We start from the raw sequence: 26,208 nt of genomic DNA, 5'->3' as shown, positions 1-26,208 counted from the left end.
ATCTAGAAATAATTATGCACTTATCTTCAATAAGATTGGTTGGCATGATTTGAGAAATTTGGAAGGAAAGACAAATAACACATTGAGTTAGAACCTTTGCTTGGTGAACTGATTTATGTTGGTTGTCATATGTGGAAGTTTGTGTAGTAGGTTTGGTGATTGTTGATCATCAAATATAGTAACTTTTTAAGTGCATATATTTGGATGATATGTTCTACCATTCCCTCCAATTCTCCACTTTGAATGTTGTTTGAGCTCATTCTTCACTAATTTAAATAAAATTTTAATATAGATTGGTTGGTCACTATCCGGAGACAATGTTGTTTGAGCTCATTCTTCATTATCGCACAATTTACTTTTAATCCATTGCAAAGATTTATTTTCACGAAATTTTAATTTCCCACAATAATCAGTCAACCCCCCTCCACCAAATTACCTAAGAGCACAAAGCATTTGAACTAAGAAAGGCAACAATTCACTATGGTTCAACTCTCACCATGCTAATACTACATAAATCATAGTTATGGTAGGTACAGAAATTCAAATTCATTTGTCAGAGGATTTGACACCCTTCAATGAGCCATCAAATATCTGAGTTTAAAAAAGTGAAATCCCGAGAAATAAACAAGAATATTATGCCTTTTTGAAATCCTATGACAACTTGTAAAACACACTCCTGTTTGAGCCTCGACTTCATGTTGGAGTAATAACTTACTCCATGTATAGGGCTCCAAATATAATAGTGGCATTTACAACACATAAACTATTATAATGCAAAAGTAATTATAATCACCAACTATAATAACCAACTTAATGCCCCAAACACTAATAGTTTTCATCCAAAACCAACTATAAGAATATTTTATTAACTTTTCTTGAAAGATTTAAGGGTATTTTTGGAACGGTAAAAACTTCTAACCAAAACGAAGTACAAAGTTTATTAATATTTAGTATATTTTAGCCCAAAGAAAATTAGTTAAACAAAATCTATCAATATTATGTTATCATTTTTCAAATTCATTTCACGGAAGTCACAAATAAAATTGAATACAAAAGAAGTATTCACACCTTAAAGCAGCTTATTAGAGGATGTGTTTTGCTCACTTGAGCCAACAGCCAACGACCTCGTAAGAACATGTCCCATCACTGTTAATTTGGCTTGCCAAAAATGCAGGATGAAGAATATACAGATTCATAAATAAAGGGCAAAGTTACAATAACAAACCAACCTTATGCATGTGCCTGCCATTTTCAGGCAAGGTTATCCAGCCAATTCGCTTATAGGTGGACGATTCATGACATCAGAAGCAGTGGATGCATTGCGTTGCAAAGATGGATCGATATCAGGCAATTTTGGAATCTGAGCCAACAAGTCGATTGTTCGTCGCAAGAGGCGCGCCAGATCTCCCTCATCCATTGCACAATCCATCATTATCTCTCTCCAAGTCAACCCAGATGCCCAAGCCTCAACCATTCCTGAAAATTGGCTGTCCAAACAGCATGATATGTTCACTCCATGCTTTTCTTGAAGATCTTCTAGAGAATTCCTCTGCTCTTCTAGAAAATTGATCATATTGATTACTGTTCTTGATGGTTCAAATATGTAACTGTTATTCCTTCCGGGGCGAACTTTGATGCCTTCAGAAACTAAACTTGCACAAACAGCAGCAAGCTCCGTAGGCTTTAGTTGTACTAAGAATTTGTTTCTTAGAACCATGGCAATCCACAGCTCATTTTCACCTCGTATAGCAGCTGCGGTTTCTCCAAGTGGAAACATGACATGAGTATTTATATCAAGTGCTCTGATTTCATGTATCACATTGCTGATTTGCAAAAACTCTTTCCACCCTGATGGTTCGATTTGCTGAATTCGATTACTTAGCCGCTTATACCTAGTCTTTAATTGTCTAATCTTGTCCTCTATAAGATTGGCCATATCTAAAATCTTCTTGTACTCTCTGAATCCTTCTGTTTTAGAAATCCTTTTCTTCAATCGTGCAACTTTATTTCTTTGCACCTTGTACCTATCTAAAGACTCCATGTACGATTGAGACATTTGCAAGAGTTCGTCATTTTCAGAAAGACTATTCAGAACTGGCACGTTTAAACTCCATGACCATGTTTCTAGAGATCCTTCCATACATGCTAAACTGCCAAGCTCAGAATCAGCAAGCTTCTCCCACTTCATTCCCTCTTTATCAAGAAGACTCCTCATAATCTCTCGAGGTAAAGCATCCCCTTTAGATAAAGCAACATTAGGAAAGCCAGTTTTATAAACTGTTTTGATCCATTTCTCAGTAAATAGGTACCACGAGTTATCTGAACCTAGTGCCACATAATAAGATGATTCAGCACCTGGCTCCAAGGTGATACCAAGATTTGATTCTGCACCACTCAAAGAACTATCAGCAGGAAACATGTTACCAAGTTTTGATGAGTCCATGTTTCCAAGGAGAACTGTAGGAATTGAATGTTGGACTCCTTCAGAATCTTTGTATTGCAAACACAAAAATGGCAAATGTCCATCTCCTAGATTTCGTAACAGAGAATTGAGGGCACAAATTCTTTGTGATTCCATCTCTTTTCGCAGTTCTGTCCTGTGACGTTTCTCTAATCGTAGTTCCTCCTGCAGCTCTGCTATCTCATTATATGCCATGTCTGACAAGAACTTCCTGCTTTTTCTATCAATGGCTTCATCAGTTATTTCTAAATTGAGCATTTCAATCTCTTTTTCTATTTTGACAAGCTCCTCCTTTGCTGCAAGCATGACGTTGCTCCCAACATAGTTTCCAAAACTTTGTTCAACTAACTTCCTAGCTTCTTCTAGCGTTCGCCAAGCTTGGAAAGCTTTCGTCTCATCCATTTCACTTGTATGAGTAACCTTTGCACCTGCGAGAAGATTCAGTACCATTCCATATGAAGCCGTAAACTGAGAAACAAGTGGTTCAATGCCAGCAAATAGGAGCTTGCAGCATTCTTCAGCACCTTCATATGGAGTTTGAAGAAGCACCACATGACCTTTTTTATCAATGCCTCGACGCCCAGCACGCCCAGCCATTTGAAGCAGTTCATTTGGGCTTAAATGGGTGCGACCATTATTGCTTCTTTTACTCAGGGATGCAATAACTGCTGTCCTAGCTGGCATGTTGATTCCAGCAGCTAATGTTTCTGTTGCAAAGACGACCTTCACAAGTCCCCTCTGAAACAGCTCTTCAATGAATGACTTCCAGAGAGGCAGGCAGCCAGCGTGATGTGCAGCAACTCCTTGCAGAAGTCCTTTGATAGCCGATTCCCGGACAGCATCTGGAAATTGAATACGAAATTTCCTCAATGCAAGTTCAACTTCACTCCTCTCACAATCATCTAAGAGATTGCTGCTATCGATGTACTGAACAGCTGCATCACATCCTTTCCTACTAAATATAAACCAAACTGCAGGCAGCATATCTTTTGACTTAAGTTGCCACAATGTATCAATCACCTGAGGAACCTGGAAAGATAATAACCAACCTGTTAAAACTTTCTTTGGTTGAGTTTAGCATAAAAATATTGGGAGAAGATGAAGGGAGATAGAGAGGTTGGTTCACCAAGTACATTTGAACGGCGGATTGAGTTTATATCATTCTTTGAAAGTGTAGCTTGTCTAGACATGCTGCCAATATTGTCATAGCTGATCTCATTCCCACGCCTTTTTGGGGTTCTTCTTCTTGATCCATCATCCTTAGAAAATTTATCTCCTGAAGCATTAAGCTGAAGATAATTGAGCGACAGCTTCCTGCTCCAATTTGGAAGAGAGAAAAGAAGAAAAAAAAACAGTGTACATTGGTAAATTATTTCAAATGGCCCATTCATACACGGCACACAGACCACACAAGGGAAGTGAAAAAATTCCAATGATAGAACTAATAACTACAGTAGAAATTAAAGGTAGCTATCTTTTTTCTTATTATTATTCATATAGATTGCTATCATTAACATATTATATAATACTAACAGAGCAACCAAGAACAAAAATTACGAAAAACACACAAAGCGCGCTCCAAAAAATATGAAGTTTTTAAAGTTATTTCCAGAATTCTACAATGAAGTTGAATTTAGGAGGCACGAGTAATACTAAACATGACTAACATATCAGCTGCAAGCAAATAGTAATAGTATCATAAGAACTCAAGGATACACTTGTACAACCTACGGAACAGACCATGTTCAAGTAAGGTCGTGATTGTCTTTACATAATTGCATGTCTATTTTTTATATTTTGTTACCTATTACTTTTTGTTTTTATTTTTTCAAAGGAAACAAAAGTTTTTATTGAAAATGAAAAGAGACAATTGTTCAAATTACATGGAAACAAAGCAAACTCCCAGAAAACTTAAAAAAGAACAAATGCAAGAGAACCACATTTTACAAATTACAACAAAGAATGGTCAGAATAAATAAAAGTCCTGTTGGGATTGATCATAAATTTCGTAGTTTGTAAACTTACATTTTCTAAACATATTTTAATTGAATAAAAGTCTTATTTATTTTTTCATAAATAAATGATATTCATGAAGTCTTACTTATTCTTCCAAGGTTATTTTTTGTATCTTGAACAGTGTTTGGTCGACATAAAAGTGGATCATGTTAGAGTGATACCCTAAAACGTCTATAGTATTTGGATTAGATTTGGTTTCTTATCCAAGTAATACAACGAATACAATGCACTTTATCAAGTAGCTAATTTTATTAAATTTACTCTCTTGCAGCTAGGGATTGGGGTGGGTAACTCCCCTCACGAATTTTGTCAGGCCTCCACTGCTTTTTAAATATAGCAGAAGAAATAAAAATACTATTAATACCATACGTGGGAGTGTAGGAGAAAGTAAAGGAGATGGGGACCACTCTGGTGGAGCCCAGTAGTTAGTTAGCAAAACATAATAAAAGGAAGGAAAGAGAAGGGAGGAGGCATCGAGGATTTTGGTAAGAAGAAGAGAAGCGGCATTCCTCCTTGCGAGGGAAGGAAAGGCAGAGGGTCCAGGTTCATTATTGTTCTTGCTTTCTATGGTTTCTTGTTTGAGAGAATTTGTCTGAGTAATTCTGTTTGTTCAATTATTTCTGTTATTAGAGATTGTCATTTACTTGAGTTGTTATCCGTGATCAATATTCATTGAATCACAGAGTTATTTCATATTGTAATTGTTGATCATCAATATACATAGATACTTCTGTGGTATCTTTACATATTTGTTCTTCAATCCTTTCTCTGAATGGTGGATTTTGAGAGTAGAGAAGAACAAAAGTTCGCTACCTATCTCTCTCACAATTTTTTCTCCAGAAATTTGTTCTATACAAAATTCCACTCCTCCAAAAAAATTGTAAAACTAAAAATCTTCCTTCTCCGGTAGAAAGCGTGATTAGGCCTACGTCTCCTCTATTCTGTATATTTTTTCAATAATGAAATTGAGGCAAAGCGATCACAAACTTCCACATAAGGAATTTGATTTTTCATGCCCTCCAATCAAACAAGAAATCTGGAAAGAAAATACCAAGAAATTGGGAGAGATGTATAAAACCGGAAGTTCCTATCATGACCCTGGTACCAAATACACAAACCGAAGAGTTGTATGAACTGCACATCTCTAAGTTATTTCAAATGTCGAATGAATTTCCACCATCATGCAAAATTGATCATCAGATCAATATTGTGGAAGGAGCAGCGGCAGTGGATGTATGACCATACCAGTACACACATCACCAGAAGAATGAAATTGAAAAAATGGTGGACGATATGCTGCAGGCAGGAATCATACAACCTAGTACCAGTCCTTACTCAAGCCCAGTCTTGTTAGTCAAGAAAAAGGACGGCGAATGAAGATTTTGTGTTGACTACCAAGCACTGAACAATGCTGATATTAGTGAAAATGTGCACGTTTTCCAAATTTTGCAAAAAAAAACCCCTGCATCTAAATGGAAACAAATGCAAACTTGCTCAAGAATGTGTGGAATATCTAGGCCATTTAATCTATGCTAGAGGTGTAAGTGCAGATCCGGAGTTGAGGGCAATGATAAAATACCGAGCACCAACGAACCTACAAGAATTGAGAGGGTTCCTCGGATTAACAGGCTACTACTAGTGTTTTGTTGCCAACTATGGGAGTTTAACAGCACCATTAACTTAACTCCTTCGTATAGGGGGGTTCGAGTGGACGTGGGAGGCACAAGAGGCATTTAACAAACTAAAAAATGCCATGATCACACTGCGCCTGACTTTACTCAACAATTTGTAGTTGAGTCTGATGCTTCAGGAATTGGGTTGGGTTTCGTGCTAATGCAAAACCAACAACCCGTAGCTTTTTTCAGTCATACACTTTCTCCTCAAGCTCGTCTGGAATCTGTTTACAAACGAGAGCTTATGGTAAGAGTAATGGTTGTTCAAAGATGGAGACCATATCATTTGAGCCAACATTTCATCATCCAGACAGATCAAAGCACTCATGTTTTTAACAGAACAAAGAGTGATCCAACTGGAATATCAGAAATGGGTTTCCAAACTGCTGAGTTACATTTTCAAAATTCAGTACCAACCGGGACCAGGAAACAAGGTTGCTGATGCCCTTTCATGATTGCCGGAAATTGTTCATTTAGCAAGTCTCAGTGTTCCATGCTTAGTTGACATTGAAGTGCTTAAGGCCAAAGTGATGGATTAAAAACTGTTAACCATATGGAACCGCATGAGGATCCTGATTACATTTCGAAATTCTTAATCCACCAAGATACACTGCAATACAAAGGCAGGTTAGTCTTATCCCGAAATTCTAAATTGATTCCAGCAATATTACACTTGTATCATGATCACTCGAGTTTTCTACATATGTACAAACGTTTGCAAGGGGAATTATATTGGGAAATTATGAAAGGAGATGTCAAGAAATACATGGAGCAGTGTACAGTGTGTCAAAAGAAGAAAATAGAATCTATGAGTCCGGCAGGGTTACTGCAAACACTTCAAATTCGTTCACGAATTAACGAATTTGGGACGATATATCAATGGATTTCGTTGAAGGACTTCCACAATCGGAAAAAGTTGAGTCCATACTAGTAGTGGTGGATCAGCTTAGCAAATATGGGCATTTCCCACCTCTCAAACATCCTTATATGGCAAAGACAGAGATATATCAAGGGAGTAGTCAAGGACCATGGCTTCCCACGATCCATTGTGACAGACTGAGATAAGATTTTCTTGAGCCATTTTTGGACAGAACCGTTTAAATCTCAAGGCACAAGCCTTCGTCCAAGCACAACATATCACCCCTGACAGACAGTCAAATAGAGATTTGTTAACAAAGGGCTAGAAACGTAATTGCGTTGCTTTTGTAGTGAGAAGTCAAAACAGTGGGCTTTGTAGCTACATTGGGCGGAATACCAGCACAATACCATGTACATGGCTCCATCAAGATGACTCCTTGTCAAGCACTTTACGGCAGACCACCACCACCACCACCACAACCCTTGATAGCTTATGGAAATCAAAAGACTACAAATGCAACCTTAGATCAACTGCTCACGATCGTGATGTTACAATGAATGCCCTTAAAGAACACTTAGAAATGGCACAAAACCAAATGAGAAAGTTTGCAGATAAAAGTAGAAGGGAATTTACTTTTGAAATTGGAGATTAGGTTTACTTGAAGATTAGACCATACTGACAGATACAGGTTGCCAAATGCAAAGAAGCGAAATGAGAAGCTAACAACAACGTTCTTTGGCCCTTGTAAATTGATTGAAAAAATAGGTCAGGTGGCATACAAATGAGAACTTCCATCAGAAGCAACAATTCACCCAGTATTTCATGAATCCCAACTTAAGAAATTTGTGGGAGAAATGCAGATAATGCAGGCTGGACCTCCTATATTGACAGATAACTTTGAATAGCTGAACCTAAGGATATTGTAGGGTTCCGTCGAAATCCTTAAACACAGGACACTGAGCTACTTGTAAGTTGGATGGGCCTTCCTGATCATGAAGCAACTTGGATGATCGCTAGACTTTCAACAGAAATTCTCCACTTTCAACCTCGAGGACAAGGTTCATCTGACCCTGGGGATGATGTTAGGCCACCATTTCTGCTGAAATACTCTAGGAGGGGTAAAAAGGGATGCACAGGTGAAAGTTAGTTACATGGGGGGACCACTAGCTTGTATGAAAGTGAGGAGTGATGAGCCGATAAATAGAATAAAGAGTGTTAATTAGGGCAGGCTTTTAGTATTGGAATTAGTCTGGGGAAGGAGAGGATACGCTCTCTGTACTCAAAAGTATTTTGTAGCCTTCAGAACCTTTTATCAGTAATACTAAAGTTAGTAAGGGAATGCCTTACACTTACTCAGAACTCTCAAAGAAGGAAGATAACTACCAACATTTTTTTATAAGAAAAAACTAACTACGGAAATAAACTCAATTTAAAATCAAACTCTATAAATAAAGGCTTCACAAAAACGTTATTCCTTTTATCATAGCACAACAAGAAACCACACTAAGCTAAATAATATCAAACCTATGCCAATAGCTTCTACAGAAATTAAACAATACCTATTCATGCGCGCTCCTTTCTCATCAAGGAGAGGAAGTAAAGAGGTCTTCGTAGAGAAATGCCAAGTCAATGGTACTGGACGCTTTGATGATGTTACTAACTCAGTTTTCCCATGGATCTTAAGAAGTGAAAAGAAAAAGTAATTAACATTCACACCATACGTACTTTGAGCACTTTAATTAAGAAAAAACACTCAATCCATTTATCAAGAAACCTGAAAAGAAACAAGAATAATAAGCACTGAAACAAATGTCATTTCAGAACATGGATAGACCACTGACTATTTTAAGTACGTATAAGATTGTTTGTTCTTTTATGTTGAGCAAACATCAATTTAAACTATAAATTTTGAAGGTTGCATCAATTTTAACCTCTCAAACTAGGAATTATATCAATTTAAGCCTTAAACTTCCAAAGAAGAAAAAAAAGGAATCACCACCAACAACACCATCACTCAATCCTAAGGAGTTCAAATAAAATCTCTACTAAATGGTAGGAAAGATAACACAAGGTTTACTTGGAAAATCCTAGAACAGGGAGAAAAAACCACGATAGTCTCTTTTATTATTTCCACACACAACGAAAGTTACAGAAAAAAAGACAATTTTATAGACTCTAGAAAGCCCTATACAAAAAAGGAAATAAACTTGGGGTAAAGTAAAATACTAAAATGCCCTCGGGGCTATAAACTATCAACAAAACTCCTTGTTTCCAGCAATTTCCAAATAAACAAAAGAAAAGATAAACTATAAGCGTAAAAGAGAGTTTATTTATTTTACCCCAGGAAAAAGCAAGGAAAAGAAAACTATGAAAGAAAAATAGGATAAGTGTTAAAAGTGGTAAAGAAAATAGACACCAAGTTGCGTGGAAACCCGATTACAAGGAGAAAAATCACGAATTGATTTTCTTATTAATTTCTCACATTAACAAAAGATACAAAAGGGAAAATAAATAGACAACAAGCTTATGATAAAAAAGGAAAGGAAATTGGGGTAAATTCTTCCTTGGCCAAGCCCACTAATTCTAACACTCCCCCTCCTCAAGTTGGAACGTAGATATCAATGAGACCCAACTTGCTTCCATAGAAGAGGTGACCCAAAATGAGGAGATTAAGAAAAATGTAGAGATGTTCCAATTCTTTGACGCTTGTATTAGAAGGAAGAAATCGATAGGTCAACTATCGAATATGATTTCCAAGACAGATATCAAAACAATAGTGATATATAAATACAAATTAATAAAAAGAGACACCAATCGTGGTTGTTTTAAAGGCTCAGGTGCTTATAGAAAACATTACCTGACCGATCCAGCCAGCCAGCTCATCTGGATTTGCAACCGTTGCTGATAGACAAATAAGCTGCACTTCTTTTGGGCAATAAATAACCTAAAATATTCACTAGCTGATTAATAGAACAAGCGTTACTAAGTTAGACCAAATAAGAATCCACATTAACAAATACTTACAATCTCTTCCCACACTGTGCCCCGAGAAATATCACTAAGGTAATGAACTTCATCCAAAACAATAACATCCACATGAAACAGTCCACTAGCAGATGTGGCCATTCCAACACTGCATGAAAACATATTCAACTACCTATTATAATTCAAATAATATCCTTGAATTGGAAGGGGAAAGAAAACCTTTTCATAGTTGGTAAGAAAATAAAGTATCTATCTATCTATTTATCTATATATATATACACACATATATATTGAAAACAAAAATATACACGATTCATAGTCCTGTAAAACCAAAGTAACTTTGATAATTTTTTATGTTATCAGAAACACCTTAACCACCTCAAACTCGTTTGATTATTGAAGAGCTATGAAAGAATAGGAAGTAGATGTTTGTAATCACCTGGCACCTAGCACCTGATTGAACACCAATAAGATATGTTCTTATTCAATTGATATAAACCTCCCTTTTACAGAGAAGAATTGATGAATATCAATTCTGAGATGAAAATGCAGAAAATAACTAAGAACAAGAAAAAAATACTACCCCCTCTGCCTATCCTCTCTCTCAAGAAAGAGTGCAGAAAAACTACCCACAAACTGATCTCCTCTTTCTTCCCTCACCAACTTCCTATTTATAACCATGTAACTGTCTACATATTTAATTACCCTTATACATCTACCCTATACTAATCTAGGTATCTAACAGCACCATCTCCATTAATCAAAGAGTATTTTCCACAAAGGAAAAGATCTTGGATGAGATGTCTATAGTCAACAAGATAATTAAGAAGATAAAAATACCATTTTGGTCCATATACTCATTTAGTCCTTGTACTTGCAAATGTCCAAGTTTTGTCCCCATGCTCTCAATAAATCTCAAATAGTGAATATTTCGGGTTATTTATTACATTCTACTTAAAATGTGTTTTTGACCTTGTTAGATAAAATGTTAGTAAAAAAGGCTTTGACATTAAAGAGAAAGCACCAATTTGTAGTTGTGTCACAAAATATTTTTCCATTGTGGTAGATATAAGCCTAGTGGCAAGATTCTGGATCCTAGAGGGATCAAGCATGAAATTCCTTGTCTGTTTTTCTTCTCTGAGGTGGAGGTAGACGTTCTTTGTAGACTTATTTTTAGAATCATGGATAGAGATTTAGTTTAGTAGAAGGGTTGGTTGTGAGAATGGGAAAAATTACATATCTACAATTTGTTGACGAGACTATTTTCTTATATTCTAGAAAACAGAGCTCCTTTGTGTACCTTGATATGATGATATACATACTTAAAATCATCGAAGATGCCACTTTCCATTGAAAACTAATTAAGAGGTTTTGTCTCACAAAAGATATTCAACACTGAGGTGATTCTCATATGCCCTCGCTTCCATTTAAGGTAAAGGCAGACAAAGGCGAAAGATGGAGCAATAAGGCTAGCACCTTATTGCAGACACTCGCCTTGTATAACTTCATGGTGTCGAGGCCTCACCTCGCTTCTTGCTACAACAACACTGCATGGGATCCGCTGTCAGTTTGATACCTCGAATAGGTTGTTGGGACATGATTAAGGGGCGTTCATCCCTCCTATTGTGATAGAGAACTTCCCTGGTACCGGCAGATGGTGCTATAATTAGCTAGAACATTATACTACAGAAATATAAAAGAATCTTCAAGATACAAAACGGATCTAAAAGAGGAGGTTTGGAGCATGTCTCACTTCAATACCTCCTTGTATGTTCTCTACAAAATTTTCCTGTAATGTTCAGTTTTAACTGGAGTCACTTCCAGTAACTGATTTGGTTGCTGTTATGGGCTTCTTTTTTCAGGCTAGTTTTTTCTTCTTTTTTGACATCAAAATAAATAAAAGAAAGAAAGAAAAGCTCTGTAAAATGATCCCATGCGATTTTAAAAGAAGACAAAGAAAGGGAGAAAAATCACAGATAAAATGAACTACTTAGACGGAACCCCATTCTAGGCTCTTGCCACTTGATTGGAGGTCGTTGACAAGTTCGTGCATGACTAGAACATGTTGATATCTCACCTCTGATACAACATGTTGCGCAAAATTTCTGTAGTCATGATTAAAACCGGTGCATCTTTATTAACGGCAGAATCTCCAGTTAGAAGCCCAACGTTGCTGTCTCCAAACGTCTCACTGAAACAATAGAAGGAGATTGACTTAACAAAACTAATCGACATAAAAGCAGCAATAGGTAGCAAAAAATGCAGAAATTGCTTACCGAAACTCGCGAAATTTCTGGTTTGACAATGCTTTCAGTGGAGTCGTGTAAAACAATCGTCTCTTCCTGGCTACGGTGGCAACGGCCGCAGCCTCCGCAATCAAAGTCTTTCCACTGCTGGTAGGAGCCGATACCACTACCGATGATCCTCTCAAGAATGCTTGTACGGCTAGCCGCTAACACAAGATGATAAAATTGCAAGAGTACAGTTGGTAAAGTTCAGGCGAATTGATAGGATATGTCATGACATTCTTCAATATTACAAATAAATGTAGGATTTACCTGAAACTTATCGATTCGGAAATTATAAACTGAAGCAAGCTCATCGACATCGATAATTCCTTCTCCAAACTCTCTAACTTCACCGAGAAGCTTTTCCACTCTCTGCCATTTGAACTCCTGGGATGCATTAGAAATTTCTGAAGTGTCCATCGACAATTCCACTTCATCGTAGCTTTGCTCGAATCCTCCCAATGCATCGCTGTCGTACTCCTCGGCTGCCACGTCGTCTTCGTCGTCTTCATCCTCGTCTTCATCCTCATCTTCGTCAACATCGGAGAGTTGGGATTTTTCAGAGAAAATGGACCTCGGAGAGTGAAAGGAAGGCCGAAATGGAACTGGACGGGTAGAGTAGAAGGCAAGAGGTTTATGGGGGCAAAACCTGGAGGCGGAATAGTGAGGGGTTAGGAAGGAGGGGAAAGGATAAGATAACGGCGGGGGGCAGAGATGTTGAAGAGAAATGATGGAGTAGACGTTAATGGCGGGAATCGCCATGACTCCGGACTTCGGCTTTAGCTACTCCCTTCCGATAATTTAGATTTTATTTTATTGTGTGGATAAAATGTATGGTTTGCACTCTGCCTTACTCTTTTTTTTTTTACACCAACATTTTACATTAACATTTTACAAATAATAATTAAGAATATAGCAACATTTCTAAAAACTTATAAAAATAGCAAAATTATCACTAATAGACTTTCTAACGTCTATCGATGATGAATAAAATTTGGCAAATTTTACTATATTCATAAATTTTTTAAAATATTGGTATATACTTAATTATTTTAAATCTAATTGCTAAATTTGCAATTATCCATTTATTTTGTTTTGAATAGTTGGATCATTCCTTTCTTTCATGTTACAATTCTTGTGCTTGTTTTCAACTAGCCATATTTGCTTGTTTATTGTTTCTAATATGTAATTACTTCCTCACTAGCAAATATTTGATTAGGATGATTATGGCTACCAAACTAATAGTTTTTTTTTATAATAATTTCCAAAAAAATTATAGAAAAAAATATAAATATTTTCTAAAAGTATTCGATCAAGCTTCACACTATGGTTACTGACAATTGCCAAATTAATGTTTGATATCTTTTTGGCATTTTTCAATCTCGATATTTTACCTCAAAACCTTTTATTAGAGGCTTTGGAGAATTTTAGTTTGGTCAAAATTTCCTTTGTTATTTTTTATTTTAGGACAATACAAGTAAAACAAAAGGACCGACGACTAAAATTTACATCAAGTGAAACAAACATAGTAAATAACTCGATGTAAGAGAGTGTCCATGAATATCTTTAACATCAATGATGTGAGAGAAAGATAATTTCTAGAACATCTATTATATCATCCATAATGTTATTTAACAAAGTTCATCATGTCTAGGTAAAAATAAATATCCAAGTTTTAAAACATTATACTTTAGTTATGAAGGGATTGTTTGGCGTTGATATTAACAAGAAATGGAGTGGACTATAATAGTCTACTTCTGGTGTGGTGTGTAGATTATGGAATCCCTAGATTAGGGTTTTCATAATTCATTCTTACTCTCCCAACTCCCTCCATAACCCTTTTTCACTCTCATCTCAATCTGTCATAATCCTCCCCTAAAATTTGTGTAATCCCTTCCCTTCTTCGTGTAATCCTTCTCGTTTTCTTCCTCTTTTTCCATCTCTCTTTTCATTTTCCTCTCCAAATCTCAACAAGTCTGTCATTTTCTTTTTGTTTTCTTCTATAAGCATCATATCTTCAGCATGAAAAACCTTTTCGTTTCCTCTTCGAATCTCATATCTTCGTCGTGAAAAATCTTTTCGTTTTTCTCTCATAATCGCATATCTCCATTCTTCGTTCCGCTGACAGCTTCATTTCCACGTGTTACCTTTGAAACCCTTCTTCTTCCCCTCTCTGGTTTCATTGAATGACTGAGCTTCCACCTTGCCTCTAAAACCCTTCCTTGCATGTTCGAAGAGGATTCTCGATGAACATGCAAGGATTTTCACTATGACTTCTTCTTGTCGCTCAGACTTTTCCTTTGTCACTCCCTACATGTGTACCGAAAATGCCCTTGAACAGAGAGATGCTACATTCAGAAAATGGTAGGGGCATCGGTGGTCTGAGCACGATAGGGGTGGCTAGTTGTTCTTGGGTTTGTATACATGCCCTTAAAAGCCGATAATGAGGTCGTGTCTTGATTTTTATTTTTCATTTTTCATTTTTGTGTGTTGCCATTTCGTATGTTCTTTTTTCATGTACTCGTTTCAGATTTTTTCATTTTTCTGTGTTGCTTATGTGATCTAATTTTCTTTTTTTTTATCTTTGTTCTCACTCTACCCGAAGTAGGGGTTTGTCCGACGCACACATGCGTCGGTAAAATTCACAAAATGTGTTGGGTGTGTCTATACTGACACAAAACGTCACTTCGAGAAGAGCGTCGATCGTGATAAGTTAAACTAACGAGCAACCCGACGACATCGGTAAAAGCTTTTGCCTGATGGGGTCTATGCCGGCTAGCTAACAACGTCGGAGAAGCATCGTTTAGCATGGTCAAAGTGTCGGCAATGAGCGTCCATGCCCAACGTGTTTTGTGTGATACGTTGAGAAAACCTTTTTATAATGTTTTTATATATTATTATTTAATTTTTTTCGCTATTAGGATCAGATTCGATTTATATTTGATCAAATTCTAAAAATAGTTAACATAAAATCGTTAAAATACCACATCGAATTTATATTAAAATTAATTCAAATGTTACAAAAGTACACATTTGTAAATTCCAAAAGTACATGAATAATAAAAATTAAAAACATAATTCTAAGCATCAACGCCGGTCTCCCGAACTTTTGGACATTGCCCTAGCATGACTGTAAGTAGTATGATCATAGGGACATGGGAAGAATGTGCAAAGAGGAAAGAAGAAATCAGAACTAGAAAGTCAAATAGTATATGATCATAGAGACGTAGGCAAAATGTGCAAAGAGGGAAGTTGAATATTATTACGAGGTGCGTTGAAGGAAATATGAAATTGCTTCAAGTAGAAACAACCCTTGCTTCAGTGATTCCAGAAAATTGATTGGAAAGAGAGGAGCAGTAAATGACAAGATCGAGATTTTTTAATTAAGCCATAGAAAGTTCTCCACCTGAATATTAAGATCATTTTTAATTAAGTCATAGAAAGTTCTCAACTTGAATATTAAGTCAAAATGATCGATAACTTACTTTGACAATCAATCATGTTTACTTAATATGCAAGTGGAGAACTTTCTATAGGTTACCCTGTTCAAACAACTTTATAGTCAAACTTTTGTCACATATGTCGAGACTTTTTATTATTCACTAAAGATGTATACAACATTTTTGTATTCAATTAAAACATATTTGAACCTCTTTTTTGAGTTGTTATCAAATACTCTAAAACTTGAATTATTGTCCCAATCTTTCCATAATTCACAAGACATTTCCTATGTTTTCACTCAGGGAGTTTTGATACCATATATAATTAACCTTCAAGCATGAGGGGGAGACATATCACATAATGTGTTCTATCACAAACTTGGAACTTCATTGTTATGCATCTCATATATTATTTTGCATTAATGATTCCCATATATATATATATATATTTGTCAAATCCACTACTACTATAATCATTATATAGTGTTTTATCTAGTTCACTCAAAATATGATTTTTATATAAATATTTTGCATTTAAGTTTCTCAAACTTCTTTATAATTTCCATCAACAATATGTGGTATAACAAATTGAAATTGTTGATTATATTTATGTGAGACGAATCATTAAAATAAAGTAAACAAGTTTACCAAGTTATTACCAAATATAATCAATGAAATATCAAATTAAACTCGAGATACCATTCATCGTGCCTAGAAACTTAAAACGATTCAAGAACATCAAGTCTAGTACCCATAATGCTTAATGTCCATTATGTATAATAGTTACACAATAGATCAAAATAAGCCTTTTTTTTTTTTTTCTTAAATCATCACTCTCAAATATATAAGAGGGGAAAATGAATATGGAAAAATGGAGATTATGAAAAAGAATGAATTATTATAATTTTTGTTTGGAGGAAGAAATAGTTGGAAGAATTACGAGGGAATTATGATAATATTTGTTTGGAGAAATAATTGCATGGGTAGGATATGACCAAAAAAATACTATTATTATTATTTTAAATTCGTACTCTTGTATTTTTTTTATATAAAAGAAATGTATTATAGATTCAATATACAAATATTTGTATTTTTAATTTACTGAAATTTGAAATTTTTATAAAAAAAAAAACATGTTTAATTAGTTTCCGTAAATATGATGTCAATTTTGAACGTTTTGTACGGAAACTCTCCATGCCAATAAATTAATTTTATGTCTTACGTGTTAAGAAAATTATATCTATTTTTTTAAAATTGATGGTGTAAGTGCAATATCAAGAAATTTTATTATTATTATTTTTTAAATTCATACTTTGGTATATTTTTTAAAATTTGTATTATAGATCTCATACACAAATATTCATATTTTTAATTTACCGAAATTTGAGATTTTTATCGAAAAACCTGTTTTATTAGTTTTTGTAAATACGATGTCAATTTTGAACGTTTTGTACACAAGGTTTTCGTGCATTACATGCGAAGAAAATTATATCTATTTTTTTAAAATTGATGTTGTAAATGCAATATCATAAAATTTTATTATTATTATTATTTAAATTTGTTCTCTTGTATTTTTTTTTTTTAAATTCGTATGGTAGGTTTAATACACAAATATTCGTATTTTTAATTTATCAAAATTTAAAATTTTTATCGGAAAATATATTTCATTAGTTTTCATAAATTCGATGTCAATTTTGAATGTTTTGTACAAATCTTTCCATGCCAATAAATTAATTGATATGTTACCTGCGAAAGAAATTATATCTATTTTTCAAAATTGATGTTGTAAGTGGAAAATTGAGTGTCATTAACAATCAATTTAAACAAACAAAGACTAACATAATAACATTGAAACAAAATGAAATACGAAACAAAAATATTCATAATGCAGTTAAACAGTGAACTCATACATCAAGGATAATACAAAATAATAATAAAAATATAATAGAAATCAAAACAAAAATGGGTCGTTCAACTAACAAACAATTCACTTAATATTTGAGTTAGAATTTATGGTTTTGTGTCGTTAAAATTAATTAAATATCTGTGAATTTAATATTTAATTAATTATTGGATTTGTTGAATTTGAATTTAATTAAATATTATTGGGTGTTTATTTAATTGAATTGAAGAGGGAGGTTTTGTTTGAAATTTGATAATTATATGTATATATAAAATTGTTGTGAAAAAATGAAAAGATAATTATTAAAAATATATATATATATATATACTTTGAAAAAAAAGAGAAGAGTTGAATGTGATTAGAAAATTATTTATTAAAGAAAGAAAATAACAGGAAGGAGGAAAAAGGAGATTGAGAGGAAGAAAGAAAATGATTAAGAAGCAATAAGGGAAAATAAATTTATTCCTTTCTCTTTAATCTTTGCTCCAAACGTACAAACGACTATCTTTAGTTTTTACTTTTTCTTTCTTTTTTCTTCCCGAACTGTCCCTAAATGTAAAAACACAAAGTCATGTGTCACACGTAACAGACCGTAAACGTCAAAGAAATTATATATACGCTAATAATAAAATAAAAACTTGCCAACCTAAAGAAGTTTTAACAAATTGATCATGCAACTAGGGACAATTATTCCCAAAAATTTTTGAACTATAACTAATCCGTCGATAATTCATACAACACTCCTTGACTTACTCACAAAATTATCCCACATAATTAAAATATAATCTGAAATTTTCCGCAAACCACAAGTTACAACATTAAAATTGATGTGATCGTTTGAATCACATAAATGCAAGAAAGATTAAGATCAAATAAAGAATGAGACTTTTTATAAAACTTCAATAGTCAATTAAAATTGAAAAGCAATCTTTATTGAAAATCGAAAAGGGGTTGGGAATTGTGGGAAACATGATCTAAGACAATTTTTTTTCCTAAGAGCTGTGTAGATGGAAATAATTTTAGAAAAACACAAAATTTATTAGTAATTCAAAAACTGAACAACAAAATCAATATGAAACCAAATCCGAAAAACTAAAATAACAGAAAAAAAAGAATCTAGTATATCGAAAAGACTCTAATACCAACGAATTCACGTTATCTTGTTAAGACAATTTTACTCACTTTAGTGTTTGAGTTTCATATGTAATTGTCTTCCATGATCGAATAGAAAAACTTTTTAATGGAAATAGTATATCGTTTATAAGATCCAACGAACTATACTTTGTGAAAATAAACCAAACTTGAACAAAGTTTATTAAAGAAATAAATTTCTACGAGAGAAAATCATTATTAGAATAGAAAAATTAGACTATTTGTGGTCATTCAAATAATAGTATATTTTCTTCTTATTCAATTGAAGAATAGACGTAAAAAAGATATGTTCATCCATGAAACAATGCAACTTTACGTGAATGGTCACATACCATTTATTTCAATAAAATTAAGGATAATTTTACCGAACATAATATTCATATATGATAACAAAATTGGTGATACATTTTCTTTAACAACAATGAAATTAAAAAGGAAAAAGAAAAGATTATCAGGAGGATCAAAATACAAGATACTCACCTGTGTGTTGACGAAATGTATCAATAAAATCATGAATTTGACATGGAAATAATTGTATTTCTAGAATTTTAAACCAATGATATGAACATACAATTGTTTCTTTCCTATTTTAATTTGTTTATGGTCTTTTGCTTTTAACTTTTGTTATGGTTAAACCTAATACATTGCTTCAGGTTGCCTAATCCTACGTGGCTAGGGACCTATTCAACGTCAAAAGAGCATTATATATATATATATATATGTAATGTACAAAAGTGAAAGTCAATACTTTAGAAGAAAAAATTGTTTTGAATTTGTTAATATTTATATATATATAATAATGAGGTTTTGATTACTATGACTTAAAGATTGGAAAATTGAAAAGTTAGAATAGGTAACCAAAATTAAAAAAATTGAAAATAAGTGAAGATGGATATTTGTGTATTGTTTTAGGTTGGATTTGGTGTGGTTTAGTTAGTTGTGTTGGGTGTAAATAAATTATATAAAGAGTTCAAAATTGGAACAAGTAATCAATTTTGTTTTAGAAAAAGAAAAGTAGTGAAATAATTAAATTGGGGTTGAATTTTCAGTTCTCTTTCTTCCACATTTTCTAGAACGTTTTAGAGTATAAACTTACACATGCCATGTGCTCATTGGATTTAGAAAAATCCAACCAATTGTATGAAGTCAAATTATGATAATTAAATGAAAATCTTGCGGAATATAATTAAAGGTTCAATTAGTGCTTCCTTTTTTTCATTAAAAAAAATATATATATATTTACAACATCAAATTATTAGTTTGTCAAATTTTATTTATATAGAAGTTAGATATGAGATTTTATTATATATGGGTTTTTATGGGATATAATTCCTGCAATGAATTTAATTTTATATTTTATACAAGGTTCCTAATATTTTTTAAAAGCTCGTAGGGATAAATTTCTCACTTTTATTTCAATAATACATTTAGATTTTTAATAAAAAAGTGGGTAACACTAATCTGAAAAGAAAAGAGAAATGAATAAAACAACTAATTAAGAATTTCTAAAGATTTATAAAGGATTCTTCCCATAACATCTCATTGTTGAGGATTCTTGTTTACATTTTCTTAGTTGATGTTTGGACAAGATTGGAAGTAAGCAAAGAACTTAAAATCAAATTTTGCTTGGTTTTCTGTTGGTCATATGAAAAGAAAGAGAGACATTTTTAAATAACCAATCAACATACAAGGAAATTTAACAAAAAAAAAATTCTTAGGCATGAAAACATATATTTTGGCATTAAGAAAATTTATTTTATAAAAAAAAATGAAGTTATAGTTTTGGATTCTAATGTCAACTTGACAATAATAATTTATGTTACATAGTTGTCCAATCATCTAAATATATAACTCACATCAATGAAAGTAATAAGAATAATATTTACAAAGTATATGGTATGTGTAGTTTAAAAAAGAAAGAAAAGAAAAACTATATAGTATGTCTATACATCCGAAAAGGAAAGAAGAGAATCAATATAAGGAATATGATGAGGGTAGCGTAATTAGGTGTAGGCACACCTAATGAAAAAAATTGAATCGTGAAAAGAAATTAAAAAGAAAAAAAATCAATAAATAAGCGGAAGGCATATTTATCTATCTCATCAAGAAAAGTTCAACGGCTGCGATTAAAACTGGGCTCCACCAGAACCTCAACGGCCTCGGAGCAGCTCCGTTTCTTGACATCTCTCTCTCCTGTACGGAAGGCGTCGTACTACTCGATGGTGGCGAGAGGTTTCCGTTGGGGTTTCCGCCATACAGTTCTTGAATTCCATTGATATCGTCGGCAGCCAGATCCACCTTCCTCGTCCTCGAAGTGATCGTCGGAAACATAATGGATTCCTCAACAGACGAGTGACCAAGCCCTAATAAATGCCCAATCTCATGAACCGCCACCGATTCCAAATCGATCGCTGCCAGAGGAGCCGATCTTAAGTCACCGGAAACCACCCAACTCTCATCCCCATCCAAATGAAAATGTCCACTCGGCGGCGAAAACGCGTGAGCCAAAGTCCCTAAAACCCCATCGAACGGCTCCCCATCGCCGTGATCCCCAGCGTAGAATCCAATCCGGATATCCGCCGACCGAAACGATTCTACAGCCGAGAATGTCAAAGGCGTAACAGCCGCCCAACGAGCAAACGCCCTAGCAAAAACCGCTTTAACCTCGTTGGAAAGAGGATTCTCGGGCGCAAAAGCGTAGGTCAAATCACGACGGTGGGCAGGCCAGATGGGGCGGCCGGGGAAGAAAGAGTAATGAGAAACAGAGTGAAAATGGGGGGACTGTCGTCCGGTTGGTTGGCCGGAATTCATAGAAGTGGAATTATTGATTATATCGGGGATTCCGCATCGGGGAAGCTGAATCTGAGCGAGAGTTTGGTCGTCGAGAAGGCCAGTGGCGTTAAGATTGAAATTGGTTTGGTAGGTTTTAAGGGCAGATTGAAGGAGAGGATCGAAGAGATCGGTGAAATTAGGAGAAGAGGGAATGTAGCCAAATCGATTGAGGTAAGTTTTGAGATTAGAGAGGCCATTGAAGCGATCACCAGGGCGGCAGCCTTTGAGTTTCTTGAATTGGTCCCAAGCACAAGTGGTTTTGTTAAGCCAAGATGGGATTGAAGAGACGTTGGGGAAGATATGGGCAGAGATGGGATTGAGAAAAAGCAATAGAGAGAGTGAAGTAATAAGGAGGAATTTCATTTTTGGTTTGTTGAGGGATTTGGGGGGAAGATTGAGATTGGAGGAGATTTGGGATTATTACTATTTAGAAGGATGAGGGAATAGGGGCGGCCAACGACTTCCAGCAGAGTCATGTTCAGTGTAACTTCTCTTATTATTTTTAAACTTTGGAATAGGATTTTGGTTGGTTTAGTTTGTTTTGATTATAGACTTTGCGCGTTGAAAATGCTACTTTGCCTTTTCAAACTTGACTGCCTCTACGCAACTATGTATATAAAAGCTAAAACTCCAACATAAATGTGATACAAGGAAGGAGCGCGTGTGTTCATGATCACCATACATAGCAGTATTATGGTTAATTCAGTACGTGAAAGTATTTTCATTAACATTCTCAATATATCAATAAACTTGTAAATGTCAACTGAAAATAAATTCTATTTTCTGAAAATTTAAATTAATGAATACATGTGCAATTATTTCTTCCCATTTCGTTCACAAATTTTTATTTTTAACCACAAGTGAAACGATGAGATGAACTACAAACCAATGTGTGGCTAAAAGCTCATTCTAGCACTTGTGTTTGATCAACCTAAATTGACACGGTTTATGTGAGCTAAAACGTTTTCTATTCAACTTAATCTAATATGTGGTGCTACAAAAACTAAAAGTTTGCTCTACTTAAATAATGAAACGGAAAGTTATCGTGCCTCTAAAGTGAGCTAAACAAGACATTGATTCTTGCTACATCAACAACAAATTCTAGTATATTTATCGAGTAAATATGCAAGCACATAATAATTGTATAATCTTTGTAAATATGTAGTCTTCTACCATAATTTTTTTTGTTGAAATCACGTGTATTTGTGGCATGTTTGTTTCACCTTAACAACTTTGAAATTGATCAATCTCACGTATGTATTAGATGGAAAGTATTAGACATTGTAAAAGATTTTAGGGAAACTATTATAAATATTAATAAAAAAATATTAAATGTCTATTTAATTAAAAAATAAAAATAATAAGTAGCTTTCACCTACTAATTACTTCATGTACCATATATTATTCATGTGCCCTATAATTATACACTTTTAGTGTTCATATAATTCATGCACACTTTTAATATCCATGCATAATTCACCTTTCTTACTTGTCATTTAGCTTATAAATATAATGGAGGTATCATTATTATGGCACACAACCATATTTGCAATATCAATGCTTTGTGACTATTTTTTAAAAATAGTTTAATATTGTTGTTACTCCTACTACAATTATCTTAAAAACCATGCATGTGATGGTAAGAATTTTGAAGAAAAAAAAAGTGTTTAATTTTTTTTTATAAAAAATATGGTTATCAAGTTACAAAATAATTTTAGTTTATATCTTATATTATGTGAGTTATTATATCATTGAAACAAAGGAACTTTCTAATTTGTAATATATAAATTAGGGTCCAAAGTAGTTAGTAATAAATAGGTATTAGCATAAATAAATACAAAAGAGTCATAAAAAGATAGGCATGAGGGTATTTGATTGACTAATCAAAACCATGATTTGATTATTATATGTTAAAAATTAAATTAGAACGTTAGATAACAAAAAGAACATGAACAAACTCAAATATAATTTAATTGGCATAGGAAGGTGGCAGGAGGAATTTTGGTAAGCCAAATTGTATTTGAAAAAGAGAAAGAAAGAAATTGAAAGAATATATGAGGTGGGCAACCAATGATTTGAAGGTTAAGTAAAGGGAGAGGCAGTCTTGTGTTTTGTTTTGTTTTGGTGTCAGTTGTGTGGGCTGGGTGATAAAATGAACAACTATTTAAAAAGAAAAGTAGTTAATAATTAAATTGGGGTTGAATTTTGAATTTTGAATTTGAATTGTGTTACTTCTAGATTATCTAATAGCGTCTAGAGAACGTTATGACATCAACCTATCCTTTTCTTACATAATGTCATATGCACATGAAGAAGTCAAAGCACCAATGTTTGGGTGAAAATTTAAGAACTCTTGACCATAGATTCCAAGAGTTTTGAAAGGTAGGTGTTTCCTACATGCCCCTTTCTTAAGTTGTTCGTGTAAAATTATCTATAGTCAAAACTCGGTATTTTGTCAAAGTAAGATACTAGGAAAACCTTTCATTATAGACGTGTTAGAAATAAACTTTACTAAATCAAATTCAACAAATAATAATAATAATAATAAACCTTACTAAATCAAATTCAACTAAAAAATATTGGAAGATTTTTTCTAAATAATTGGGTAAACTAAAAATGACCAAACTCAAAATATCTACTATTGATAGAATCTGAAAAGTTTGTTGTATATTGTAAATATTTTGTTAAATTTGCTATTTTTTTTTATAAGTTTTCTTCCAAAAACAATATATTCATAATCGAAATTACTCCCGAGGAGAACTTGGATCAAAATCAAAATATAAAGTTTTTATGAGAGAAGTTAATATTTGAATATGATTCAAATAATAATAATATGAATAAGATTCATAAATAAACTATAGATTGAAAATTAATATGGATTCAATTCATATTAGAACTATAGATCATATGAGAAAATCTAGATCATTGGTTATATATGATATGATATAATATAAAAATAATATTATATAATATATAATATAATTTATATTTATATAGATTTATATTAATATGAATTTAGATAAAAGAATAACTCCGAGGGAGTTATTCTACGTGATGGAGAGAGGAAATTATTTTGATAACTTTTCGTTCTATCTCTCTTCATATATTTTGGTTAAGATATAGAAGGGAGCGATGCAATATTTTGATGGGAGAATTTTGACGATTTATTGGTTCCAAAAAGATAAATCTCTCTGCAAATATTTTTCCCTTTAACAAAACAAAAACACAAAAGCCCCACAAAACTCTATGTTGTTTTTTTTTTTTTCTTGAGGATAACAGATTTCGTGGTGTTCTTTGGGAGGTTCTACAAAGGTTAGTTCTTTTCTTCTTTTCCTCCATAGAAGCATGTTTAGGTGTGTTCTATGTGTTTCAAGTTGAATTTCTTTTGCATGACATTCACACGATTCCGCTATAGGAACTCCATTCTTTCAATCAGTATCACAGTAGAACAAAGCACATAGATATTAAATTTCACTTCATTAGAGAATAAATTGAAAAACAGGAAGTAGAAGTGCTCAAGGTTCATACTAGTGAAAACACAACTGGTATGTTGACGAAGGTAGTCACTCGAATGAAGTTCCTCATGTGTCTTCAAACAATCGGGTTCTTGGAACCCGAGAAGGAGTGATTGCATCAAATGTTGTGGGAGTCAAGATATACACAAAATTTTCACTCTAAATCTTTTAAGGTTGAGATTTGTGGAAAACTCTTAATAAAAAAGTTATCCCTTTATTGTAAAAGACGTACAGCTAAATCTGTTAGTTTTAACTTATTGTCTAACTAGAGTTTAATTAAAGGACACAGGGAAGTCTATAAATACCCTGTATCACTTTGACATTTCATACACAAAAAAAATGAAAAAGAAATAATACCTTGCTCCCAAAAGGCACAGTGGACATAGGCACTTGCCGAGCCACTTTAAAATGATATGTGTTCATCTTCTCCTTCCTCCTCTCTTCATCTCACCATCATCCAAAGAAACAGTAAAGTAAAACTAGAAATTACAGCAAAGAAAGAAATAAGAAGAAAGGTCTTGAGAGCTCTTCAATCTTTTGTAATCAAAGATCTACACGCAAAGGAAAGAGAAAAAGTAAAACACAAGTAAGTACAGAGAGAAAACTCACCTTTACATGCAATTATGTGACTTTCTTGTGCCCATACAAGTGGCAACCCCTTCAAATAGGTTAGAGAGAAACTAGATGCTACTGTTGCTGATAAAGCTCATCTGATCCTCCTTCGTGTGCATGTGAGGGAGATACAAGATGACGAGTCGATGAAAATACGAGAGACTTCCTCTTTTATTCTCAAGGGAGAAGTGGTTGGTAGGGATGATGACAAGAAAGCTATTATAGATTTTCTACTGGATACCAAAACCAAAAAGGATAATGTTGAAGTGGTTTCCATAGTTGGTATGAGAGGATTAGAAAATACTGCATTTGCTCAATCTATCTGTAAGGATGAGAAGATAAACAAACATTTTCAATTGAAATTACGGGTATGTATTTTGGAAGAATTTGATGTAAAAACAATTGTCGAAAAGATTATAGAGTCTATTGAAGAAAAGGAACCTAAGTCCCTTCAATTAGATAAATTACAAAG

The 26,208-nt window shown here is 33.6% G+C and overlaps 2 protein-coding genes across 2 annotated transcripts; both read right to left on the bottom strand.

Annotated features, from left to right (window-relative positions):
• Positions 1 to 976: 976 nt before the first annotated feature.
• On the bottom strand, positions 977 to 13,094 carry LOC101218385 (DExH-box ATP-dependent RNA helicase DExH15 chloroplastic). The gene is made up of 8 exons (XM_011656993.2): positions 12,553 to 13,094; positions 12,271 to 12,446; positions 12,072 to 12,185; positions 10,034 to 10,142; positions 9,867 to 9,953; positions 8,569 to 8,687; positions 3,595 to 3,775; positions 977 to 3,490 (listed from the first exon to the last, which is right to left on the bottom strand). The coding sequence occupies exons 1-8, from the start codon at positions 13,042 to 13,044 to the stop codon at positions 1,262 to 1,264; spliced, it is 3,507 nt and encodes a 1,168-aa protein (XP_011655295.1). The 5' UTR covers positions 13,045 to 13,094; the 3' UTR covers positions 977 to 1,261.
• A 7,463-nt stretch (positions 13,095 to 20,557) lies between these two features.
• On the bottom strand, positions 20,558 to 22,319 carry LOC101208235 (metalloendoproteinase 2-MMP). The gene has a single exon (XM_004143739.3). It carries the CDS (start codon positions 21,970 to 21,972, stop codon positions 20,872 to 20,874), a length of 1,101 nt encoding a protein of 366 aa, XP_004143787.1. The 5' UTR covers positions 21,973 to 22,319; the 3' UTR covers positions 20,558 to 20,871.
• Between the last annotated feature and the right edge of the window lie 3,889 nt (positions 22,320 to 26,208).

The sequence above is a fragment of the Cucumis sativus genome, chromosome 5 (assembly GCF_000004075.3).
Source record: "Cucumis sativus cultivar 9930 chromosome 5, Cucumber_9930_V3, whole genome shotgun sequence".
NCBI lineage: Eukaryota > Viridiplantae > Streptophyta > Magnoliopsida > Cucurbitales > Cucurbitaceae > Cucumis > Cucumis sativus.
This window is presented reverse-complemented; position numbering and strand designations above follow the sequence as displayed.